Below are 25,005 nucleotides of genomic sequence, written 5' to 3'. Positions count from 1 at the left end.
AAGGTGGACCAGAAATCACAATGGCATGTTTCTGTGTTTGACTCCCCGAGGGCAGGCAAGTCGTTGTTTCTGTTTCATGTCCAAGGAACATTGGCCGCGATGACGTTGTGTAAATTGGCTTTCTTTTATGTTTTTGCTTTGTTTCATGGGAAATCCTTGAGCTGGTTGCTTGCAGGGTGGGGGTTATTAAAGAGCTGGAATTTTAAATGTGAAGTCAGATTCTTAAACATTCGAGCGAGAAGTTTTGTGAAATAGTTTATTCAAAACAACTCAGCTTTTTAATGCATAAGTTTGGTGAGGATTGTTTATCAATAAATCAAACTTTGGATTATTAATCAATTTTGTCGGTTCCTGGAAATCACATCGATCTTGCATTTTAGCCCAAATTGAGTCAAGCACTCTATTTTGTGCAGCTCACTATGCCTCACACTTTGACCCTCACAGATCCTCAAAATTCGATTTCAATTCTGAGTTATTCAATAAAAACCGAGAAATCTTCGTGCATTGTTGTCACTCTTCATATGAAAGATGTTTCAATCTGGTTGAGCTATCTTGACACAGCCAGAAAATTGATGTAAGTGCGACGGATATCAGGTCAGAACGCGTTTGACACAGGGACGAGCTCGACACTGTCGTGCTCACTTGTCGCTCGTCGCTTGTTGACGTTCCGAGAAAAAAAGCAATTTAATGTTTGACCTTGAATAAACAAAACGAGAACACGCAATGTAAACAATAACAAACATGTTTTGTTTGGTTGACCATTCTGTGCATTGTCCCGAAATTTGATTGAATTTGGTTGCCGGATTCTCGAGTTATAACTGGAAATCTAGACTGTTTTTTGATTAGATCCTATAAACAATTGTAAACATTGAGTGTATCCCGCATACTCCGATAAACCTTATCAAAAAAAATCAAGAAATGTTTACGGTAAACCACTAGTAACCGATTCCAGATTTGCCAGAATGGGTCTGTGAACAACGGCATGTCCATAGATTGACAAATCTTTCAATTTCAAGAAGTTTGATGTGCAACATGATGGGGTTTCGTAAAAAAAACTCAGGTTGGACGTTCATCGGGTACCCAGGAACCGGTTCCAGGCTACCCGGAATTGATCAGTTTTACTCCCAAGTGGTTCTTCTAGCCATCGTGTATTGTGTTTTTAGTAAGTTTTATGTTTCAATTTCATTTATCGTAAGTGTAATGGTATCGCATATACGTGAAAAATAGCAAAACATGATCTTTTCGGATGTTCTGGATTTCCGGAACCGGTAGCCCGGGCAGACGGTAATAACAAAATTCATGCCATTTCAGTAACAAATACTGCTAAAATAACTGAAAGTGTTATGGAATCTTCTTGAAAAATCCATTTTTGCATAAGAGTTTAATAACAGTTTATGTTATCATAACAAAATTTGGTATTGGTCTGATATTGGGTGAAAGCCAACACAACTTTGGAATAACATTTTTTGTTATGGATGATCGGATTAGTTGTTAAAATAACAAAAAAATAATAACGAAGATTTGTTCGAAGAATAACTAAAAATTTAATTAGTCTGTTATTATAATAACAATTCAATAACAAAAAAATCATAGCGACGAATAACAAATCTTGTTATAAATAACATAATATGTTATTGGCCTAGTATTTTCAAATATCAAAAAATGTTATTCCCAAGTTATTTTCGTCTGCTTGGGAGGTCTCCTGGCTCTGATATTTATTAATTTGTGGTCAAAGTAAAGGGTAAAAACCTGTCGAATGCAACCCGGAGCATCTTGATTGGTTGAAATTTGCCGGAGATACAAGTCGTTAATGTTAGGTTCGCATAAAAGTATTTTTTCGGTTGTAGCAGATTTCCGGTGGCCACAGTGACCTTGAAGGTTTACAGGTCGGTTTCGAAAAGGAAAGACCCTAAGCTATCATTTGAAACCAACATATTTTTCAGCAATTTGCAATTTTTTAAAGTTTGGGGTCGAAAATAACCCCAATACCTTTAAAGTAATTTTGTTTATGATTTAATATAATAGAAGTTAAATTGATTCAATTTGAGAAATTCATGTCAAGATTTATTTTTGGACAACAAACATTATGATATAATGGAATGAAAATGAACTTTTAAATTTTGGCCTTCCAAAAAATAAGTTGTGTTTTATCATTTGAAAAATGTAACCCGTTTCCACCAAAGGCAAGTTTTTATCGTATTTGTTTACCTGGACAAATTTTTGCATTTTTGTATGACCCAATCTCACCCCCAGACCCAATGTCTCCACTGATGACGGTATCTAAAATTTAAGAAGCTTTAAATAGTTTGACATAATAATAGTACTTCTCAACAAAAAAAAATACCTAAGAGCAAAATAATATATTTTCTTGAAGGTGTTTGATTTTTTTACAAGCACTCAAGCCATTAATTGATCCTCATATTTATATTAGAGCAATTCCAGCTCAAATCAGAAATGTTTCTGGTACTTTCTTGCCCGACCCTCCCCGATGTCAATGAAACTTTTTAAACATGTTATCCTAAGCCTATGTAAGCAATTTTTGTGTATATGGAACCAGTTTCACTCGATAATGACATTTGAGAAGGGCGTAAGTTATTAAAAAAATGTATTTTGTAATTTAAAAATTACTGTAACTCAAAGCCGTTGCATCGTGTCAAAAGTGGTCAAAGACAAACTTGTAGGAAATTAGACGGACTTTCTGAAAAAAATACACTGCAAGAAAAATACACGCATATTCTATAAGATTTATCAACTTTTAAGTTTAAAAGTTAAATTCAAAGGTGATGTCACGATTTTGTTTCGTTCAAAATTTTTGAGGAAATATCCTAAGATGTTACAAAAAGACTCACGGAAAATGCAGGATGGTATGTCTCTCCTAAAAAAATACATAAATCATTTTCTAAAACTATTTTTTTGAAAAGTGGTCTAAACGTCATAATTTGCAAAAACCGATAGTGGGAATCGATTCCCCAGACAATTTTACATTAAAGTTTCCATATTCTTGTGAAGATACAGCGGCTTAAAAAATAAAAAAATGTTAAAAAAATAGGTTTTTTGGTGGTTTTTGGCAATTTCAATATGACAGATATGCTTTTTCAGTCTCGAAAATATTTTTACCGGAAAGCTCGTCCAATTTCCTATAAGTGTACGTTTAACAACTTTTTAATTTGACTCGTTTTAATACCATTTTTCAAAAAAAAAAAAAAACAGTTTTAGAAAATGATTTTTGTATTTTATAAGGAGAGACATACCATCCTGCATTTTTCGTGAGTCTTTTTGTCACATTTTAGACAATCTCCTCAAAAATTTTGAACGAAAAAAAATCGTGACATCACCTTTGAATTTAACATTTAAACTTAAAAGTTGAAACATCTCATAGAATTGGCGTGTATTTTTCTTTCAGTTTTTTTTCAGAAAGCCCGTCCAATTTCCTACAAGTTTGTCTTTGACCACTTTTTGATACGACGCAACGGCTTCGAGATACAGTAATTTTTAAATTGCAAAATACAAAAATATTTAAATACCTAACGCCCTTGTCAAATGTCATTATCGAGTGAAACTGGCTCCATATACACAAAAATAGCTTATATTGGCCTTGGATAACATGTCTAAAAAGTTTCATTGAAATCGGGGAGGGTCGGGTACAAAAGTAACAGAAAAAATCCTGATTTGAGCTGGAATTGCTCATTATTAAAGTTGCTGTTCTTATCAAAAAAAATCTGTTGCTCGGGATTTTGTAATCCTGAAAAATTAGACACTCTTGAATGCATGGACAAAGTCTTATTCAAATAAAAATTTAAAAAAGAAAAGTCCATTTTCGATCATGTAGAGATTTGCTAAGAAATTTTGTTGATTTTTTGTTCTTTATAAATATTAGACATTTCTAAGTCAATTTGCAATTTAAAATACAAAATTTCACAAAAAAGTAACCTATTCTGTTTGGAGCTTTTGTGGACAGTTTGCAACAAGTTTGCTTGGTATCGGTCAGTTATTTTTTTAGTATCATAATTAAATTTAGTATCATAATTCACTTGGCCATCACGGCTTGGTGAGCGATGCCTGGAATTAGGAATACTGTTACTATCAAACTATATACGCGCTGGGTCCTTGTCCATTTGACAAGGGTTCGGAAGTTCTAAATAACGTTTGAACCCGATTGGTGCAAACGTTCTTCAGGGCGGGGCTTGTCGATAAAAGCTGAGGGACCTCGCGCTCGGCTAGCCAGCGTAGAAATGGGTCACCGAAGCTCGGCAGAGCTAACACCTTCCAAATGCCTATGCGAGTTATTTGCATGTATAGAATGAAGATCTAAAAATACATGGAAACAACTCAATTTGTAAGAAGCGACCGCGTGGTCCCGTTTGGTTGGTTGAACACACACACACAACACACACACATAATTTTCTGTGAATTATTGGAAGATTACTTGTGATAATTAGACATAAACATATCGAAAAGGTCCCAAAACTTGCAAATACTCTATTCCATTTTAAGTCTTTGTTCAATTTAAGTTCCTTTGCAAAACAATAGTTTGCCCTGATTCGGAACCACAAGGCCTTCCCTTTGTTCTTCCACCAATGCTCACCACGACACCTTTGTCAAACTTTGTCCCCTGTGCTGCTTTGCTTAGTCACTCTCTAACTCTCTGTATGTGCTCTTTATTTCCCACCCACTCCACCCCTAGGCTGCTTCCAAGGAGGGCTACCTGATGAAGCAAACGTGGTCCTTCCAGCGCTGGAGGCGGCGCTACTTCCGACTGAAAGGCCACAAGCTTTACTACGCCAAGGATTCCAAGGTAGGTTTCAATTTTCCTCTTTTTTTTTTTGCTCTGTCTGATCCGGATGACAAAGGTCTGCTGGGGAAATGACGGGCCCTGTGTTGTACTAGGAAAGGCCCGGCAGCAAATTAAAGGTGGAAAAAGTCTCTTGCTGGATTAAAGGAGAACAAGGATTTTGCTTTATTAAAGTTTTGCAGAACTGTTTTGAAATGATAAAAATATCACAATAACAGAAACCTTTTCAAACTCCACCAATCAACAATCAGTTATCATCTGCATTCGATAGCATGTGAAAAACCAATTCAAAAGCGCCAATTCTCCCGCTGGATAACAGGACGATTGGAGCGGAATCACCGAGCAAAGAACCAAACAGGTATATTCACGATTCGATAAGCAAGATTGAGTAGCCATTAGTGGAAGGGACCACGACGGATTGGCACGTGATCCACTTTTGCCTTCGGAGCACTAACGCTAGGGGATTGTAGGGCTAGGTGGACTCGATTTATACGATATTGGGCCGGCAGCGAAATTGTGATAAAGTATTGTTTGTGACAGGCCTCGCGATGCTTCCAATGACCTATTTTAAAATGGCAGATTAAATTTCCGAGGTCATTGAGCATTGTCTGGCACCGCCTGAACATAGATCAAGACTGTGTCATTCAGATGTCAAATTCCATCAACTCCAACTTCCCTTATTTTGAAAAAGGAACATGGCTCCTAAGGACACGGTGGATTGCTGGCTGCGGTCTCGGTCTAAGCTGGAAAGCGTTTTTTGTCCCTTCCGATCGAACCTTTCGGCCAGTCCAGTGTGTTCTATTAGCAGTGGTGGCCGGCACCCCACCCACCCACAATAAGAGGGTCTGCCGGGGCGACAAGAACCACCGATGATGGAGTGTGGGAAATGGCCATAAAGAGCTGTGTCGAGGAAAAACACAGAAATGAACGCCAATAAACCGAAACGAGCTGGTAAACGACCGTGAACGAGAAATCCTTCTTTTTTCCCAGAGTAAATCTAGGAGGGTTGTTAAGGGCGAGTAACTATGTGCTAAAGGGGGTGGCTTTGGGAGGGGGAGTTTTATCACCTCAATCGATGTTGGCATAGGTTAACAGCGCCAGGTGCGAATGGGGACTCGACCGTGTCCACGGGCTCCAACTCCGGCTGGTGATGGGGGATCGAACGAGCTCACCGAGAAGGTACAAATTAAAACAAATCGCTCCTCTGCCATTATAGCTAGGTGGGCGCCAGGAATTCATGGATTTTTATTTTCAACTTTTATGACCATCATTACCTGGTGCACTCAATTTACGGTATAATCGTTAGATGGTGTTGACTTTGCCAAAATAAGCAGGGTTTAAATTCAATATAAAATAATAAATCACAGTTCTGCGGGAAATTTTTCTGTAAAGATATAACAACAAACCAGATCTAATCAAATCTAATCAAATCTAATCAAATCTAATCAAATCTAATCAAATCTAATCAAATCTAATCAAATCTAATCAAATCTAATCAAATCTAATCAAATCTAATCAAATCTAATCAAATCTAATCAAATCTAATCAAATCTAATCAAATCTAATCAAATCTAATCAAATCTAATCAAATCTAATCAAATCTAATCAAATCTAATCAAATCTAATCAAATCTAATCAAATCTAATCAAATCTAATCAAATCTAATCAAATCTAATCAAATCTAATCAAATCTAATCAAATCTAATCAAATCTAATCAAATCTAATCAAATCTAATCAAATCTAATCAAATCTAATCAAATCTAATCAAATCTAATCAAATCTAATCAAATCTAATCAAATCTAATCAAATCTAATCAAATCTAATCAAATCTAATCAAATCTAATCAAATCTAATCAAATCTAATCAAATCTAATCAAATCTAATCAAATCTAATCAAATCTCATCAAATCTAATCAAATCTAATCAAATCTAATCAAATCTTATCAAATCTAATCAAATCTAATCAAATCTAATCAAATCTAATCAAATCTTATCAAATCTTATCAAATCTAATCAAATCTAATCAAATCTAATCAAATGTAATCAAATCTAATCAAATCTAATCAAATCTTATCAAATCTAATCAAATCTAATCAAATCTAATCAAATCTAATCAAATCTAATCAAATCTAATCAAATCTAATCAAATCTAATCAAATCTTATCAAATCTAATCAAATCTAATCAAATCTAATCAAATCTAATCAAATCTAATCAAATCTTATCAAATCTAATCAAATCTAATCAAATCTAATCAAATCTAATCAAATCTAATCAAATCTAATCAAATCTAATCAAATCTAATCAAATCTAATCAAATCTAATCAAATCTAATCAAATCTAATCAAATCTAATCAAATCTAATCAAATCTAATCAAATCTGATCAAATCTAATCAAATCTGATCAAATCTAATCAAATCTAATCAAATCTAATCAAATCTAATCAAATCTAACCAAATCTAATCAAATCTGTCATAACCAAATCAATATTTTGCAGAATGTATGCCATTTTCACACTCCTCATAACTCACGTCTAATTGAAATTCGCCATAAACCGTCGTAAATATGCGCCCACCAGCCCGTGAACGGCCATGGCCGAGGTTCCGTTTGACCTTTCCATAATAATACCTCCGGTTTAGAGCAATGCTTGGAAAACTCACATGCAGGAAAGACCACTTTTTGTGGGTCGAGGCAACGGATTTAGCACATGAGGGGGAAGGTGGGCTCGAATTAGCCAACCCAAAAAAGTGGCCTTGGCAACAGTCCGGTCAGCCACAGACGGACATGTCCGGTGATTAGAGGGATGATGACGATGACGGTGTATTTCGGGAGGTATTTCCATCCGGCATTTTTCTTTACTGTATTTTTGCATTTTTGTATTTTTGTATTTTTGTATTTTTGTATTTTTGTATTTTTGTATTTTTGTATTTTTGTATTTTTGTATTTTTGTATTTTTGTATTTTTGTATTTTTGTATTTTTGTATTTTTGTATTTTTGTATTTTTGTATTTTTGTATTTTTGTATTTTTGTATTTTGTATTTTTGTATTTTGTATTTTTGTATTTTTGTATTTTTGTATTTTTGTATTTTTGTATTTTTGTATTTTTGTATTTTTGTATTTTTGTATTTTGTATTTTTGTATTTTGTATTTTTGTATTTTGTATTTTTGTATTTTTGTATTTTGTATTTTTGTATTTTTGTATTTTGTATTTTTGTATTTTTGTATTTTTGTATTTTGTATTTTTGTATTTTTGTATTTTTGTATTTTGTATTTTTGTATTTTTGTATTTTTGTATTTTTGTATTTTTGTATTTTTGTATTTTTGTATTTTGTATTTTTGTATTTTGTATTTTTGTATTTTGTATTTTTGTATTTTGTATTTTGTATTTTGTATTTTTGTATTTTGTATTTTGTATTTTTGTATTTTTGTATTTTGTATTTTTGTATTTTTGTATTTTTGTATTTTGTATTTTTGTATTTTTGTATTTTTGTATTTTGTATTTTGTATTTTTGTATTTTGTATTTTTGTATTTTTGTATTTTGTATTTTTGTATTTTTGTATTTTGTATTTTGTATTTTGTATTTTGTATTTTGTATTTTGTATTTTTGTATTTTTATTTTTGTATTTTTGTATTTTTGTATTTTGTATTTTTGTATTTTTGTATTTTGTATTTTTGTATTTTTGTATTTTGTATTTTTGTATTTTTGTATTTTTGTATTTTTATTTTTGTATTTTGTATTTTTGTATTTTTGTATTTTGTATTTTTGTATTTTTGTATTTTTGTATTTTTGTATTTTTGTATTTTTGTATTTTTGTATTTTTGTATTTTTGTATTTTTGTATTTTTGTATTTTTGTATTTTTGTATTTTTGTATTTTTGTATTTTTGTATTTTTGTATTTTTGTATTTTTGTATTTTTGTATTTTTGTATTTTTGTATTTTTGTATTTTGTATTTTTGTATTTTTGTATTTTTGTATTTTGTATTTTGTATTTTTGTATTTTTGTATTTTGTATTTTTGTATTTTTGTATTTTTGTATTTTGTATTTTTGTATTTTTGTATTTTTGTATTTTTGTATTTTGTATTTTTGTATTTTTGTATTTTTGTATTTTGTATTTTTGTATTTTTGTATTTTGTATTTTTGTATTTTTGTATTTTGTATTTTTGTATTTTTGTATTTTTGTATTTTTGTATTTTTGTATTTTTGTATTTTTGTATTTTTGTATTTTTGTATTTTTGTATTTTTGTATTTTTGTATTTTTGTATTTTTGTATTTTGTATTTTGTATTTTTGTATTTTGTATTTTTGTATTTTGTATTTTGTATTTTTGTATTTTTGTATTTTGTATTTTTGTATTTTTGTATTTTTGTATTTTGTATTTTGTATTTTTGTATTTTTGTATTTTTGTATTTTTGTATTTTTGTATTTTTGTATTTTTGTATTTTTGTATTTTTGTATTTTTGTATTTTTGTATTTTGTATTTTTGTATTTTTGTATTTTTGTATTTTTGTATTTTTGTATTTTGTATTTTTGTATTTTGTATTTTGTATTTTGTATTTTTGTATTTTGTATTTTTGTATTTTGTATTTTTGTATTTTTGTATTTTTGTATTTTTGTATTTTTGTATTTTTGTATTTTTGTATTTTTGTATTTTGTATTTTGTATTTTTGTATTTTTGTATTTTTGTATTTTGTATTTTGTATTTTTGTATTTTGTATTTTTGTATTTTTGTATTTTTGTATTTTGTATTTTTGTATTTTGTATTTTTGTATTTTTGTATTTTTGTATTTTTGTATTTTTGTATTTTTGTATTTTTGTATTTTTGTATTTTTGTATTTTTGTATTTTTGTATTTTTGTATTTTTGTATTTTTGTATTTTTGTATTTTTGTATTTTTGTATTTTTTTATTTTTGTATTTTTGTATTTTTATATTTTTGTATTTTTGTATTTTTGTATTTTTGTATTTTTGTTTGTTTGTATTTTTGTATTTTTGTATTTTTGTATTTTTGTATTTTTGTATTTTTGTATTTTTGTATTTTTGTATTTTGTATTTTTGTATTTTTGTATTTTTGTATTTTTGTATTTTTGTATTTTTGTATTTTTGTATTTTTGTATTTTTGTATTTTTGTACTTTTGTATTTTTGTATTTTTGTATTTTTGTATTTTTGTATTTTTGTATTTTTGTATTTTTGTATTTTTGTATTTTTGTATTTTTGTATTTTTGTATTTTTGTATTTTTGTATTTTTGTATTTTTGTATTTATGTTTGTATTCTTTCCCATGAAGTTTTTATCTGTTATCAAATCAAATCTGTACTAGTTTGTTAATTATTTTAATTATCCCACCATTACAAGGCCATCTAAACTCGTGTTCAAGTAGAGTCAAATCACCAACCATTAATTATTTCGAGCATCGTCCCGGAAAGTTGGCGAGCACCACCAATTACGAACGTGTGGGAAAATCTACAAGTTGAGGATCGGGGCAAAACTCATCACGTTGCTTCTTTGGAGTCGAGAGTGGTAAAAAGGACGAGTTGGCGCGCGCAATCTGTTGCATAATACTTGTGAGCATAGCGTAGACATAGACAAACAGACCAAATTTGATACAACAAAATGTACAGAAAATGATTTTGGTTCATGCAACGCAAATTTGTTTGTGATAGCTTGTCTCAGTTATTCCTGAAGACACCACGACCTTTGCTCGAGTCCTTGCTGGAAGGACAAATTCGGTCATCATGAGTCAACCGTTGACACGGGCTGCTGTCATTGACATGCCAGGGACCTGTTTCCGTTGTTGGACTCTGAGGGACCTTCCCCTTACTATCTATCTATCTGTACCAGTACGACCTACATGTTGACAAGAGCCTGTTTGTACAGGCTTAGGCTACACAATTTGTACCAGTGCTGCGCTTGTTTTAGGTTAGAAACGTGTCAAATGAAAACCCCAGACCACATACGTACAAACACATTCATGTACTTTGTAAATTTATCAGCGTACCGTATCGAGATCTGGGCGTTCGTCATTTGGTTACTGCACTCACCTTTGTTTCAACTTGCCAGGGACGAACTTTATCTTTAGTTGTAACTCTCCAATCCTCGCATTGGTCATTTTCCCGTTATTTAATTGGATAATTCTTCGAATTTAACAAGAAAAGTGTTTTAAAATTTCAATTGTCCTCTGCTACAACCCTGAGTTCCAGCGAGAGAATTAACTCGAATGACTGAACCTGGCTTTCGTATTGACACCGAAGAGTCTGTGGAGAGGGTATCATGATCTAATGAACCCAGCCGCAGCCCAGTCATGTGTGTGCTCAATCGATAGCAGCTTGTACCAAGGGTACTCATATAAGGGGTAACAAGGAATTTACTGAATTCTATAGCGGATATTTAGGTCACTAAACCTGTAAGTACCAGTTGAGGGGTAGAAAATGAGGTGTTTACTGACATGGGCAAATAGTGGCTCAAGCCACCTGAAAGTTTAATGATCTGCCATCCCAATATCAACAAATATGACAAGTGGTAGTTGGAATGTTCAAACAAATTTTTAGTGCAATATAGTGTTATATGTAGGGTGGTCATTAAAGTTTTAATTCAAGCGAAATTACCTTTAAAAAATCTATTTTTTCTTTATTTTGAAAATACAATTTGCATCATTAGATCCTTAAAACAAATCTCCAATCAATTGGCCATCATGCAGTGCTATGAAAATATCCTTAAAGTTGTATTTTGAGAATGGATGTTTTTTTTAACGAAGTGATGTTTTAGAGAAAATTGTAGGTTCTAATCTGAACAATTCAGAAAAAAGTATGTAAAATAATTAAAAATATCAGATAGCATATTGCAAAATTCCAACTCGAAACTAGGTGTCCGAAGGTTTATTGTTGAGGCAATTGCAACTCTGTTTTTACAGCTATACCTATTTCTGAAAAAAATATTTAAAATGTTTTACAATTTAGAAAATTATCTATTTTTAGACCTTTTCAAAAGTTAACCCTCTACAACCCGACCCTGCCTCAAGGCAGGCTGCGATCAAAAAATTCGCCAAGAATCTCTTTTTCAATCAATTTTTGATCTTTAAAAAGCATTGGAAAGAAGAACTCTTAAAAATATGCAAATTTAAGGGTTGTAAGTGTGACTTGTTTTATGGGACTTTGCCTATTTTTTGACCCTTTAAAGCCTGATTTAAAAAAAAAATTGTTGAGTCAATGATGGGAACATGACTTTTATGACCATTCGAATCTTATAGGTTATTTTTGGAAATTTAGATTTTTGGGTCATATATGACATGACATCACGCCTATAAGGGTTTTAATAGTTTGTTTTTTTCTGGGGTCATCGACTTTTTTTAAACACTTTCTATTTTATATGTAAAAACAAGTATGCAGTAATTTTTTGTTTTGTCCTCGACTATACCTAATAATATCAGAAACAAGCAAAAACTAAATAAAATATAACCAAAAAAAACATAAAAATTAAACAAGAAAAACATAAAACAAGATAATTAAAGTTTTTCGTACAAAAAAAGTTATTTAAAATGTCCTCCTGAACACGGGAAAAAAAAAACTTTAAAATTAAAAATTTAGAGGCTTATTATAATATATGTGTTTGATTTTGGATTTTTTTAATGAAATTTTGTATAGCTAGTTTCTGAGATGTAAATCACAGGCTAATTAGGTCACACTTAATGAAATTCACTTTCATCGTTTCGAATTCTAAAATCCCGCTTTTAAAGCTCCAGAGAAAAAATGCTTGGAAATTTTCTCAGCTTTTCAAACATATTTTTTGAAGTTGCACTTTTGCAAGAATTATTCTTGAAACTTAAAAAAAGCCAAAAAGAATCAAAAATGTATATTTGAAGTAGCTGTAACTTTAAAAAATTGTTATGTACTTTTTGATTGCAAATTAGATTTAGCTTATTTTTTTATTTTGTCCAGATTTTCCAAAAACACTACTTTTTCAAATATTCATATTTCTTAAAGTTGATTTTACACCATAGCCACGGTGTATTTTTCCGAGAACATTAAGATAAAAAATTCGGCAAGTCTGATTTTTGACACCATGAAAGAACAACATCCCGACATTTTGCGAGGTCCGGCAAAATATTTTATCGGAGGGTCTAGACCAACTTTTTTTAAAGATTTTTTTTCGATTTCATAGGTTTTTTCTTCAGAAAAGTCGACGGAAATCGATGGGTTAATGTTCATATCCATCAAATTTCTTATAAATGTGCCTCAAGAGACTCTATATTACTAGCTTTCCTTGAAATAACCCCAAAATCCAAGCTGGAAACCTCAAAACGACACAATAAAAATCGTTTCATTGTACAATTTGTCATGAAAATACAGCAACAGATTGCCCGGGTACAAATTCGAGCTTAAAACATTGCTAAACTAAGAGTATTTCATTTAAAAGCTATTTATTACCCAAAAGGTGCCCAACATTATTTTTTCAATCTTCTGCCATATTACACCATGACATTTTTAAACATTTTCGAATCAATCACATTGTAGAGAACAGTTTTCTGAACAATTTCCATAAAAAATATCTATTTTGGTTCAAAATAAGCAAAGATATACCCAATTTCCTAAAATAAAAAAGACTTTCTCTTTCTTTCTTTTTTCTTTTTTTCTCTTTTATAGCAAATTTTCTGAGCTTAATTTTTTTTGCAGATATGTTACTCATGGTTACTTATTTTAGAAATCGAAAAACTGCTAATATTTCGCAAAAATCAAACTTTCGGTGGCTATATCTTGAAAACGGAGCCCTCTATCAAAAAATCTTAAAATAAATTTTCGATTGCAAATTCAATTTCACATAAAAAAGCCGGGTCCGGTGGTTTAGTGGTTAGCGTGGTAGCCTCTTACCCCAGCAGGCCTGGGTTCAATCCCAGACGGACCCGGTGGCATTTTTCGAGACAATATTTGCCTGATCACGCCTTCTATCGGATGGGGAAGTAAAACGTCGGTCCATTTGCGTAAAAAAGGTTTTGGGTGACTCACCACACATAACCTTCGGACGCCTACAAATGAGCAGAAACTTGCAACAGAGCCCACAAAAGACCCGGGGGTCGTAAAAGTGGATTGCTTTTCTTTTTTATAAAAAATAGGTATTTTTTTTTTAATAAAATTTTGAATTCTTCAAATTTCTTCCATAACAAGGCGCCAGATTTTTTGACCATACTTCTCTATGACTCAAAAGTTGTGTGTTTTTAGTCCCTTAAAACATATCAAAAAATCTTTAAAATCAAAAATACGTATTTTGGGAAATTAAATTTTTGTGAAAAAAAGTTAATAAAAAATTGGCAATTTTTTTTTCGTGTACATATTTTTTCAAAATATTCCTCAACGATACCTACAACTTTGCCGAAGACACCAAATTGACCAGAAAATTCATTCAAAAGTTGAGCAATTCTCTACGAAATCGGTCTTTTTTCTTCAATTTTATTTTTTGTATTTTTTTATCCGACTGAAACTTTTTTGGTGCCTTTGGTATGCCCAAAGAAGCTATTTTGTGTCATTGGTTCACCCATACAAGTCTCCATACAAATTTGGCAGCTGTCCACACAAAAATGATGTATGAAAATTCAAAAATCTGTATCTTTTGAAGGAATTTTTTGATCGATTTGGTGTCTTTGGCAAAGTTGTAGGTATGGATACAGACTACACTGTAAAAAAATAATACACGGTAAAAAAATTTAATGATTTTTTTATTTAGCTTTTAATCACTAAAACTGGATTAACAAAAAAACACTATTTTTATTTTTTTTTTATTTTTTGATATGTTTTAGAGGACATAAAATGCCAAATTTTCAGAAATTTCCAGGTTGTGCAAAAAATGATTGACCGAGGTATGATTTTTTTAATTAATACTGATTTTTTAAAAAAATCGAAATTTTGGTCGCAATTTTTTTTTAACTTCATTTTTTGATGTAAAATTGAATATGCAATCAAAAAGTACTCCAGTGAAATTTTTATAAAGTGCACCGTTTTCAAGTTATAGCCATTTTTATGTAACTTTTTTTAAAATAGTCGCAGTTTTTCATTTTTTGAAATTAGTGCACAAGTTTGCCCACTTTTGAAAAAAATATTTTTGAAAAGCTGAGAAAATTCTCTGTATTTTGCTTCTTCAGACTGTGTTGATACGACCTTTAGTTGCTTAGATATTGCAATGCAAAGGTTCAAAAACAGGAAAATTTATGTTTTCTAAGTCTCATCCAAACAGCCCATCATTTTTCAATGTTGATATCTCAGCAACTAATGGTCCGATTTTCAATGTTAAAATATGAAACATTTGTGAAATTTTCCGATCTTTTCGAAAACAATATTTTCAAAATTTTTAAATCGAGACTAACATTTTAAAAGGGCGTAAAATTGAATGTCTGGCCTTTATGAAATGTTAGTCTTGATTTCAAAATTTTGAAAATATTGTTTTTGAAAAGATCGGAAAATTTCACAAATGCTTCATATTTTAACATTGAAAATCGGACCATTAGTTGCTGAGATATCGACATTGAAAAATGGTGGGCTGTTTGGATGAGACTTAGAAAACATCAATTTTCCTGTTTTTAAACCTTTGCATTGCAATATCTCAGCAACTAAAGGTCGTATCAACAAAGTCCGAAGAAGCAAAATATAGAGAATTTTCTTAGCTTTTCAATATTTTTTTTAAAAGTGGGCAAACATGTGCACTAATTTAAAAAAAATGAAAAACTGCGACTAGTTTGAAAAAAGATACATAAAAATGGCTATAACTTGAAAACGGTGCACTTTATCAAAATTTCACTGGAGTACTTTTTGATTGCAAATTCGATTTTATATCAAAAAATGAAGTTGAAAAATTTTTGGGACCAAAATTTCGATTTTTTGAAAAAATCAGTATTGACTAAAAAATTCATAACTCGGTCAATGATTTTTTGCACAACCTGGAAATTTCTGAAAAGTTGGCATTTTATGTCCTCTAAAACATATCAAAAAATGAAAAAAATTAAAAATATTTTTTTTGTAAATCAAGTTTTAGTGATAAGAAGTTAAAAAAAAATCAAATTTTTTTTTTCACCGTGTATCCAGAGCCGTACCTTGGGTCCACGGCGCCCTTGGCGAATCATCAATTTGGCGCCCCTATAAATTTTGCATCATTTTGATATGTTTATTTAAATTTTCTGCGATTGCTTCAGAGAGTTTTATTAAAATAATTGTAAATGATTAAATAAATAAAACAGAGCAATTCTCTACGAAATCGGTTTTTTTTCTTCAATTTTAATTTTTCTATTTTTTAATCCGGTTGAAACTTTTTTGGTGCCTTCGGTATGCCCAAAGAAGCCTTTTTGCATCATTAGTTTGCCCATATAATTTTCCATACAAATTTGGCATAAAAAATATAAAAAATTTCGACGGTTTTGTTCGAACGCGCATCAGTTGATAACGGAAAGTCGGATCGGAGCGCTCTTTGCTGCGTTGGGTTCGTATAAGCCCAAGGAAGGTTCTTACGCTAAAGAGTGACAACTTTTGCCACTCCGGAACCGATTCTGGAAGATCTGTAGATTGTATGGGAAAAGTTGCGTAAAATCAAATTTTGATCACAGGAGGCTAAAAACGTCAAGAAGTGAAAAAATGACAAGACGAAGTTTGTCGGGGTTAGCTTGTTTTGTATAAAAACTAACACCAAATTACACTGGATAGCCCAAAACATGGAATCAATGAAATAAATAAAAAATGAATGTGAAAGATAAGCAAGAAAAATATTACAAACATTTTTCAACTTATTGTCCCTAGTAGCAAAGTTAAGTGGAACTTAGTGTTTTCCCAAAAAAAAATGCTGTTTGTGGAGTTGGAATTTTGCTTTGGTTTAAATTCAAATGGATTCGCGATAATGGTGTTTCTGCAAATCAAAATTTTCAAGAAATTGTGTAATATTTTACTTTTACGACTAAAAAGTTGGTGGCCATGCCAATTCAAGCAACTTTCTCAAAGACACCAAAATTTTACTTTTTCACTTTTTCTACAAGCATATGAATACAAGTAGCATAGCAAACCAGTTTTTTTTTAAATATATCAATTCAGCCTGAATTATTCAGGATTAAGTAACAGGAATTTAATATATTTAAAGTAATTAAAGAGCTCTTAAAAAAAATAACATTGTGATGAAGAAAAAAAAATATTTTGCTGGAATTTTTACAAAAGTCAAAGTATTTTTTGTTTTAAAAAGATTAAATTTTTAAAAATTCAGTATTTCGAAAATAGAGGCCAATCTCATCGCACAAGTTTGCATTTAAATATCTCAAATGCAATTTTCTTTAAACTTGAAATATTTCATTTTTTTTATTTCAGAATTTCAATAGAAATGTGTACATTTCAAGTTGAAAACTGATTATATTTAAAAAAAACTTTAAAACATAATAAAAGTTGAATGGTTCCTGATGCTGGATAAAGGGTGAAATCTAAAATGAATTTTATTATACTGTAGTTGATATATTAAATCTGTAGCTATTTCAAAGAGTTCTTATAAAACTCCTGATCTTTTTGCCACTTGGGCGAATTTAGTCAATTTTATTTTCAATTTAGAATTATTCAAATAGTTGATTTTGGCGCCCCAAGTGTAATATTCCAATCCAGATTATCGAGTTATTTTGTAGTCATACTTTAACATTTGGCGCCCCTTTTTTCTGAATACCTTTTTAGTATTTGTCAAATCATCGTTTTCGGCGCCCCCTAAGGGCTGGCGCCCTTGGCGGTCGCAAACTGCGCCAACCCCTAGGTACGGCGCTGCGTGTATCATTTTTTTCTAGTGTAGTCCGTATCCATACCTACAACTTTGCCGAAGACACCAAATCGACCAAAAAATTCCTTCAAAAGATACAGATTTTAAAATTTTCACATATCATTTTTGTATGGACAGCTGCCAAATTTGTATGGAAAATTATATGGACAAACTAATGATGCAAAATGGCTTCTTTGGGCATACCAAAGGCACTAAAAAAAGGATTAAAAAATACAAAAAAAATCGAATGACCGAAATTCTAGAGAACTGCTCAATTACAGATTTTCGAATATTTACGTACCATTTCTGTATGGACAGCTGCCAAAATTGTATGGAGACTTGTATGGGTGAACCAATGCAATGACACAAAATAGCTTCTTCGGTCATAGGGAAGGTCCCCACAAAATTTGAGCGATATTAAAAAAATACAAATAAAATCTATTTCCAGTTTTCGTAGAGAATTGCTCTGATGTCAAAAGAATGCCTGGATAAAAAACTTTAAAAAACTACAGAGTCTCACCAAAACATCAGACAGACAACGGACAACAACAACAAAAGCGACGAGATGGGTGGTTACGGCACGAGTTGAAGAACCGTGCCGCGTGCTGTTTGCACGTACAAACAAGTCTCGTGACCATCCCCAAAAGGGAGGGAAAAAGAATAAAAAAAAACCCTCGTGAAAAATCGTACTCATCATGTGTTGCACGGTCCAGCAGATGCCGCCAAAAAAAGGAAAGAAAGAAAAAAGAAAACACAGAGAGTAAAAAAAGCGAGAGAGTGAGCGAACATTTTGGAACCACTCCAAAAGAGCGTGAGATTGGGAGCAATTTTCCGCGAGTTTGCTCTCGCTCTTTCTCGGAAAAACTCCATGCTGTTGCTGCTACTGCGGCGGCTGGTCTCTTTTGTTGGCGCTGTTCGTCAGCAGAATCCCGATCCCGGCCGAGGCGCTGCGTTTTTTTGTCGGTTTCCCTTCGGCATTCGGGTACTTATTTTCACTTTCAAACTCTCGGTAAATAATATTTTGTCATAACGATGAGAGCGGCTTAATTTTGAGATGTTACATAAGATGAAAATGCTGCTACTGGCGACGCCGCCGTTGGACCCGTCGTAATGATTCGTGTAATAAAACAACTCGAAATTGATTACTTTTGTGTGCTTTCGTGAAGGGGAAATTCCAACTTTTTCAAGGTAAAAACAAATGAAAATAATTCTCAAAATTACTAAGAGTCAAATTGTTTTCGCAAAATTCATCCGTTTCTTTTTCCACAAACCAATTTCACTTTTTCAACTTTACGGTAGATGGCGCACAGCAATCGATTTTTCCTTTGCCGACGGAATTTGCAGCATTTTTTCTGGGGAAGGAAATTAAGGTGTTTATCGTGCTTTTTTTTTCTTCAAAGATTGTACGGAAAACCACGTACGAGCAAAATGCCGGGCTTTGAGCGGTCGGTTTGGATGCTGCTCACGTGCGTCGATAATTTGTAGGGCGAGGATTCGGGAAGGTCGTTCGTTAGCGTGGCTGGTACGATGTAAAATGTAAAAAAACCAACAAACTATTTGTAGCAATTTTGGTTTTGTCAAACCTATTGTAAGCTTTTTGACGCAATCTCACTCCCCCATATTGATTAATGGAGCATCCATTTTTCAATGCTTTGAGTACGCAATCGATTCAGGCAACATTTTTTGAATTAAAAACTCTTGTAATCCAATTTTATTTGAATCTTGAATTTTAGCTTCGAATCGTTGAGCTGATTTTGATCCGGTTAGAGGTCAATAAGGTTCCGCTTGGAAATCGTAAAATTCGGTAAAAGAGCCATCAATAAACCACGTGGGGAGGTTGAGACTTCCAAAAAAAAAGTGTTCACGTGGTTTATGGATGGTCACTAAAGTACTTCGAAAGTTAACTCACACGAAATCTGAAAAACTGCCCCGATCCCTCTTCGATTTGCGTGAAACTAAAAGGTATCTTTTGTCCCTGATCACGAATCCGAGTTCCATTTTTTAATATCTCTTGGCGGAGGGGCGGTAAGGTCCCTTCAATTTTTGAACATTCGAAAAATACGTGTTTTTAAATAATTTGCAGCCTGAAATGGTGATAGTTGGAAAAATTGGACGCCCGATTTGATGGCGTACTCAGAATTCCGAAAAAAAAAACGTATTTTTCATTGACAAAAATACAAAAAAAAAGTTTCAGCATAGTGCCATTAATCCTAACTTAACAGCAATCCTGCTGCTTATAAAAGGCCTGGGTGTAAAATTGAATTTGCATTATTTTATGAAACTTTATGTAATATTACACTTCCAATCCCATCAGGCAAATCAGGGATCAGCTCGTATTTAGTATTAAACATGTTTTAAATATTTGTTAACATATCAATTAGATCCTCTATGGACCGATCTCACCATGTAACGGAGACGTCAAAAGACGCGTTTTTATTCTCTCTTTTTTTTCTATTTTTTACGACGCAAATTCTGCTAAGCCACCGAGGCCGTGCATCGACGAACTCCTATGTAGCCAATCAGTTTGGGACCAGTTTTGACCGAAATGCCACCCTTTACTGTTTCTGCTGGGTTTGAATCCCAGCGGCTGAATTTTATTTTTTTGTGTTTAAAAAAAATTTACATGTAGTGTGTAATATTAAGTGTCTAGGTTTTTATTTTATTTTTTTGTTTTGCCTTTCTTACAAAAGAAAGGTTTAAGGTTTGCTTTTGAAAAAACGCTTTTTTCAGAAATCTAAAAAAATTCGTGCACGGCGAGGATTCGTCCCAGGAAAAAATCCTATTACTAAATTGAAGGTTTAGATGCGCTCTTTCGATTGAATTTTGGCCCGAAACCCGGAACTCAAAGTTTGATTTTTGAGAGCTCTTTTTCTGAAATACATGGCCGATGTCTGTATCCGCTCTTAAAAATTTGTGTCTTCCATCACTGGAAAACCGCTCGTAGAACCCACAATTTTTAAAAGCCAGATCTGTAGCCGTGGGGTCGGAGACGAACATTTTATTTTTCGATTCACAATTTTCGACCAGTAAATGTGGTCAAAGCCATTTTTGGAGGTATTTTTTGTACTATTTTACAGATAACACTATCAAATTTAAAGAATTCAGTTTCAAATAAAAAGCCATTCGAAAACATGCGCCATAAACTGTTTGGGCCCAAATTTTGAAGCTTTTCCAAAATGTATTTCCAGAGATATAGCGATTTTAGTGTTTTTCGTCTTATTTTTACCCTATTTTTTCCTATTAAATTTTTGGATTTATACAAAATCATATACCGTAATCTGGGGTGAATCGGGACTACAGTCTGAATAGGGACAGCAGTTTCTAGAGCACTTAAAGCTTTTAAATTTGGAAATGGATGTACAAATTTTGTTGGTCTGAGTCTCTTCTAACCGAAACCAACCAGAAAAATTAAAATATTGTGCTCCAACATGGTTAAAACTGCTGTCCCAATTCGCCCCATGTGTCCCGATTGACCCCAGTTTACGGTACTGAACATCAAATTCGAAGTCCCGGCTCGTTCTCGCTCGAAAGCTCGACAAGTCGTCAAGGCGCGTTTTACGCTGCGCGTGAAAGTGTTCTTTCTGGCTTCTCATAATTGATCGACAAAGTGCAATAGCGATACATATTTTTTTAAGTTAATCATAGACTAACATTATAGACTGAGTACCTTTTATTTATTTTTTAATAATGTCAATCCAATATGTTTTTCTGAATTAAATTTAAATGTCTTGAGACAAATAATTTACTTCTGAAATTAAAAAAAATGGCATTTGAGGTTTAGCCTTTAAAGATTCGAAGCTTTAGGTAAAATTCTCACTGGATGGTATCATTATGTTTTTGAAAAAAAATTGCACCAATATATTTCTCGGAGTTTCATCATTTTGTAAGAAAGGCTCTATTTCACCTCTGGTGATATTAAATCGGGTTTTTTTGTAACTTTGCAGGATTATTGTTTTAGAGTATAACAAAGTTGAGCTGAATTTGTGTAAACAAAAAGGGTTTGTTTGTAACCATTACGAGTTATCGCAAATTTACGAAAAAATTGCTTTGAAAAACAAGTTTTTGCAATTTTATACAAAAATGTTGAATATATGAATACATATAAAAAATAACAGATTTAAAATAACTAATTTTGCAAATCAAACGTTATCATTAAAAGAAAGAATAAATCTGAAGTTTTTTTTAAAAAAAAGGTCCAATAAACCAAATTTTAAGTTTTTGCTTTTTGGGTGTTTTAAAAACACTGTTTTTAATACCCCTGACTTAAGGCGGTTTCAAAAACACCCAAAAAGCAAAAACTGGAATTTTGGTTTATTGGACCTTAAAAAAAAAAAAAAAACTCCAGAAATTAAGTATATGGGTTAATCTCCACCAACTCACACAGCACCACCTCGATCTCTCTCTCTGATTTCCGTGAAACTATGCTCTACGAGGTAATTTTGGTCCCCGATCACGAATCCGGGGTCCATTTTTCGAGTGGAGTGAAACGACCGCTTTCTTTTTGATGGATTTTTACTAAGACATGTAGTTTTTAGTTATGTGTAGCTAAAAACCGTGAGGGGATAGAAATTTGGTGTGAAAAAGTCTTTTGTGTAAAATTCGACGCCGGATTTGTTGGCGTATTCAAAATTCCGAAAAAAAAACGCATAGTTTACATCAAAAATAATTTTAAAATCGCTTCCATTTCCCGTTCTTCAATTGTCAAAAATCGAGATAATGCCATTTTATGGAAATTGAATCTTTAATGACCCAGACAATTTTTCATTTTAAAATTATTTACGTGTTTTTTTTTTTGTTATTTTGCTGGGTACCAGTTTAATCCCGTTGCCACACGATTTTTTCAAACATTTCTGCTTGCCAAAAATCAACGTAAATTTTTAAATGTCCATTTTGGTGTGAAGTATTAGATTGATTTTCGATCAACAATCTAGAAGAAGAAAAAAATGAAGTTGTTCTCATTCGTGATGCCAATAAAGGATTGGCACTGTACGGCCCATCCAATCGGAACTGCATTGCATATGAAAAGTGACAACATTGCATTGTTGGAGTTTTTAGTGTTTCAGGATTGAAGTCGAATTTGGGGATTTGTCAAGTGCATAAGTAATAAAAAGTGACACAAAATTCCTCAGAGCAAATAAGCATTAAAAACACCAGATTGCACGGTAACGACGATAAACAATCAGATTTAAACTAGAGCAGAAAGCTTTAATATTTTGATTTTAAAAAGATTGCAATTTGAAAATAAAAATGAATATTTGTGTGTTGAAACGACGTCAACTATGCACATTTTGTGATGAAACATGTAAACAATTTTGAGTTTGACAGAAACCTAGTACATCGTTTTGTTCGGAAACTCTTGCCGAAACTTTTGCTACAAAAAGCCCATGAAAAGATGATCCCTTTAAAAATTTCTAAAACAAATACTATTACAAAAATAAAAAAAGGTGCAAACAAAGTTTGTACACCTTTCGAAAATTTACATAAGTACAGTTATTTGTTGACAAATCACCATAAATCCAGTCTCCCAACTCCGAATAGGCATCCTTGACTGATTAAAAAAAAAATTGGGTTGAATATAAAGTTTACTAACTACTTAGTATAAAAGCTTATATAACTCTGGAAATTCTATATAAAACAATCTAAAATTAATTTTGAAAACTTTTAATTTATCTCATTGTCACTATATAACCATAGAGTTGCAAAATATACATTCTGGAGTGGATATAACACCGTTATGGGGGTCTTTGTATCGATAGAATTGATTTTTCGATGCAATTTCGTACCAACCCGGAAATGCGAACCGGTCCACAATTCACAGGTTAACATATGTGCTTTCGGAAAGGGCATGAAATTTCCGATCTCTTGATACCCAAACATCTAGGTTTTCTATAAAACCCAAGTGCTTTGAAAAATAGTTTCGTTGAAAATTGTTATTTTGAAATCTGGCAATATCGTTTGATTGACCATTTTTGAAAAATAACAATTAAGTGTTTGTTTAACTAAGTTTGTTAACATTTAATACAATTTACAATAATTTGAGTAAAATTATACAAAAAGTTCCAAATTTGATCTAAATTCATTAGAAATTTGATGCAATCAAAACAAATATTGCATCATAAATTAATATTTTTTCGAAACTACTAAAAACTTGTTCTACCGAAAATATTTTCTTCAATTTTGATTCAATAAAAACTCTTTAAACTTTTGATATTGAATCTGGTTTTAATTGTTTATTGGGTAAAATTGACCAGACAATCCGATAATGTAAACCGTTTTCCGATTCGAACTCATTTTCAATGAAAAAAAAAACAGTTTTAGAGTATATAAATCATACTATTAATCAATGTTGTCTGAATGACAGTAAACTAACTTTTAAACATTTCAAAATTTGTTGAAATCTACAGCATGAGGTTCTTAGACCCCTTCTTTCTTTTGGAAAAAAAGATCTTACAAAAGTTTAGCCAGTTAAGCAACAAAATTAAATTTTCTTTGAAATTTGTTTATTCTCGGCAAGTTGGTCCATTTAATTAATTGAAGCGAAAGTGCTTATATTTTTCATAACCATAAAATTTATAGAAATTTTCTGTCCACTACCAATTCCTAAAGTTTCACTCCATCACCCACCCACATTGCGAACCCCTCCGAAACATCAACAAACCGAAAAAACTCTCCCCAACTGCTTCGAAGAAGCCGCATGGTTTTGCACGACCTGGCCAAACTCCAACCAAAACATACTCACACTCCTGCCTCTCATCACTACATAGCAGCTCACGTTTACTACAGAATCTACGACGCTCTCTCGTTTTCTCCTTCTCACACCAACTCTACACCTGTGTGGTCACGTTTTTCCAAAATCCCAAACCACCCTCTCTCTCACTCGACCTTTCCATTGTCGCCACAAAAAGAAAGAAAAAATGCACGCAAAAAAGGTCGCACGACCCGATTTACTCACCCGCTCTCGCATACTCACTCTTTGTGGTGGTGGCCTCTCATCCTCTCATCGGAGGTCACAGCTTCCCGCGATGACGTCACAGTTGGCGCGTCGTCGCTGAATCCGAGCCAGAAGCAACAGCTTTTCCACGTGTGTGCCAATTTCCGCGAAAACTCTCTCTCGCTCTCTTGAATGAAGAGAACGAGAGCGCTCTCTTGAGCAGAAGTTTTTCCCGGGGTGGTGTGAGAGAAAGAGAGCGAGAGAGAGAGTGGGAGCATGGGCCGGAACTACAAAACCTACCAGCACACCTTGCCAGGGAGTCAGTATTGCCTAGGTACTAGCGACGGATTGTGGTTCCGAAAGGGAAAGGGACTTCATTCGGAACGGTTGGCGTCCTCAAAGCGGTCACTACATGGTTCTTTTGTTAGCTGAGAGGAAAGGTTTGAAGAACTCGGGCGCAGTTGGTTGAAACCGCAGCAACCTGTTTTTTTTTTTGAGAAACTTGTGTCATATCAAACGAGGGTTGC

General features: G+C 32.5%; 1 protein-coding gene across 2 annotated transcripts in view; it reads left to right on the top strand.

The window, feature by feature from the left end:
- The window catches only part of LOC6046021 (diacylglycerol kinase eta), a 207,346-nt gene that overhangs the window by 19,044 nt on the left and 163,297 nt on the right, over positions 1–25,005 (top strand). For both annotated transcript variants that reach the window (XM_038260557.1, XM_038260555.1), the window contains exon 2: positions 4,685–4,795. In XM_038260557.1, coding sequence (XP_038116485.1) covers positions 4,685–4,795 — 111 coding nt within the window. The remainder of the gene's footprint in view (positions 1–4,684; positions 4,796–25,005) is intronic.

This window comes from Culex quinquefasciatus, chromosome 3 (assembly GCF_015732765.1).
Source record: "Culex quinquefasciatus strain JHB chromosome 3, VPISU_Cqui_1.0_pri_paternal, whole genome shotgun sequence".
Classification (NCBI taxonomy): Eukaryota; Metazoa; Arthropoda; class Insecta; order Diptera; family Culicidae; genus Culex; species Culex quinquefasciatus.
Note: the sequence above shows the minus strand (reverse complement) of the source record. Positions and strands in the feature narration are given on the sequence as shown.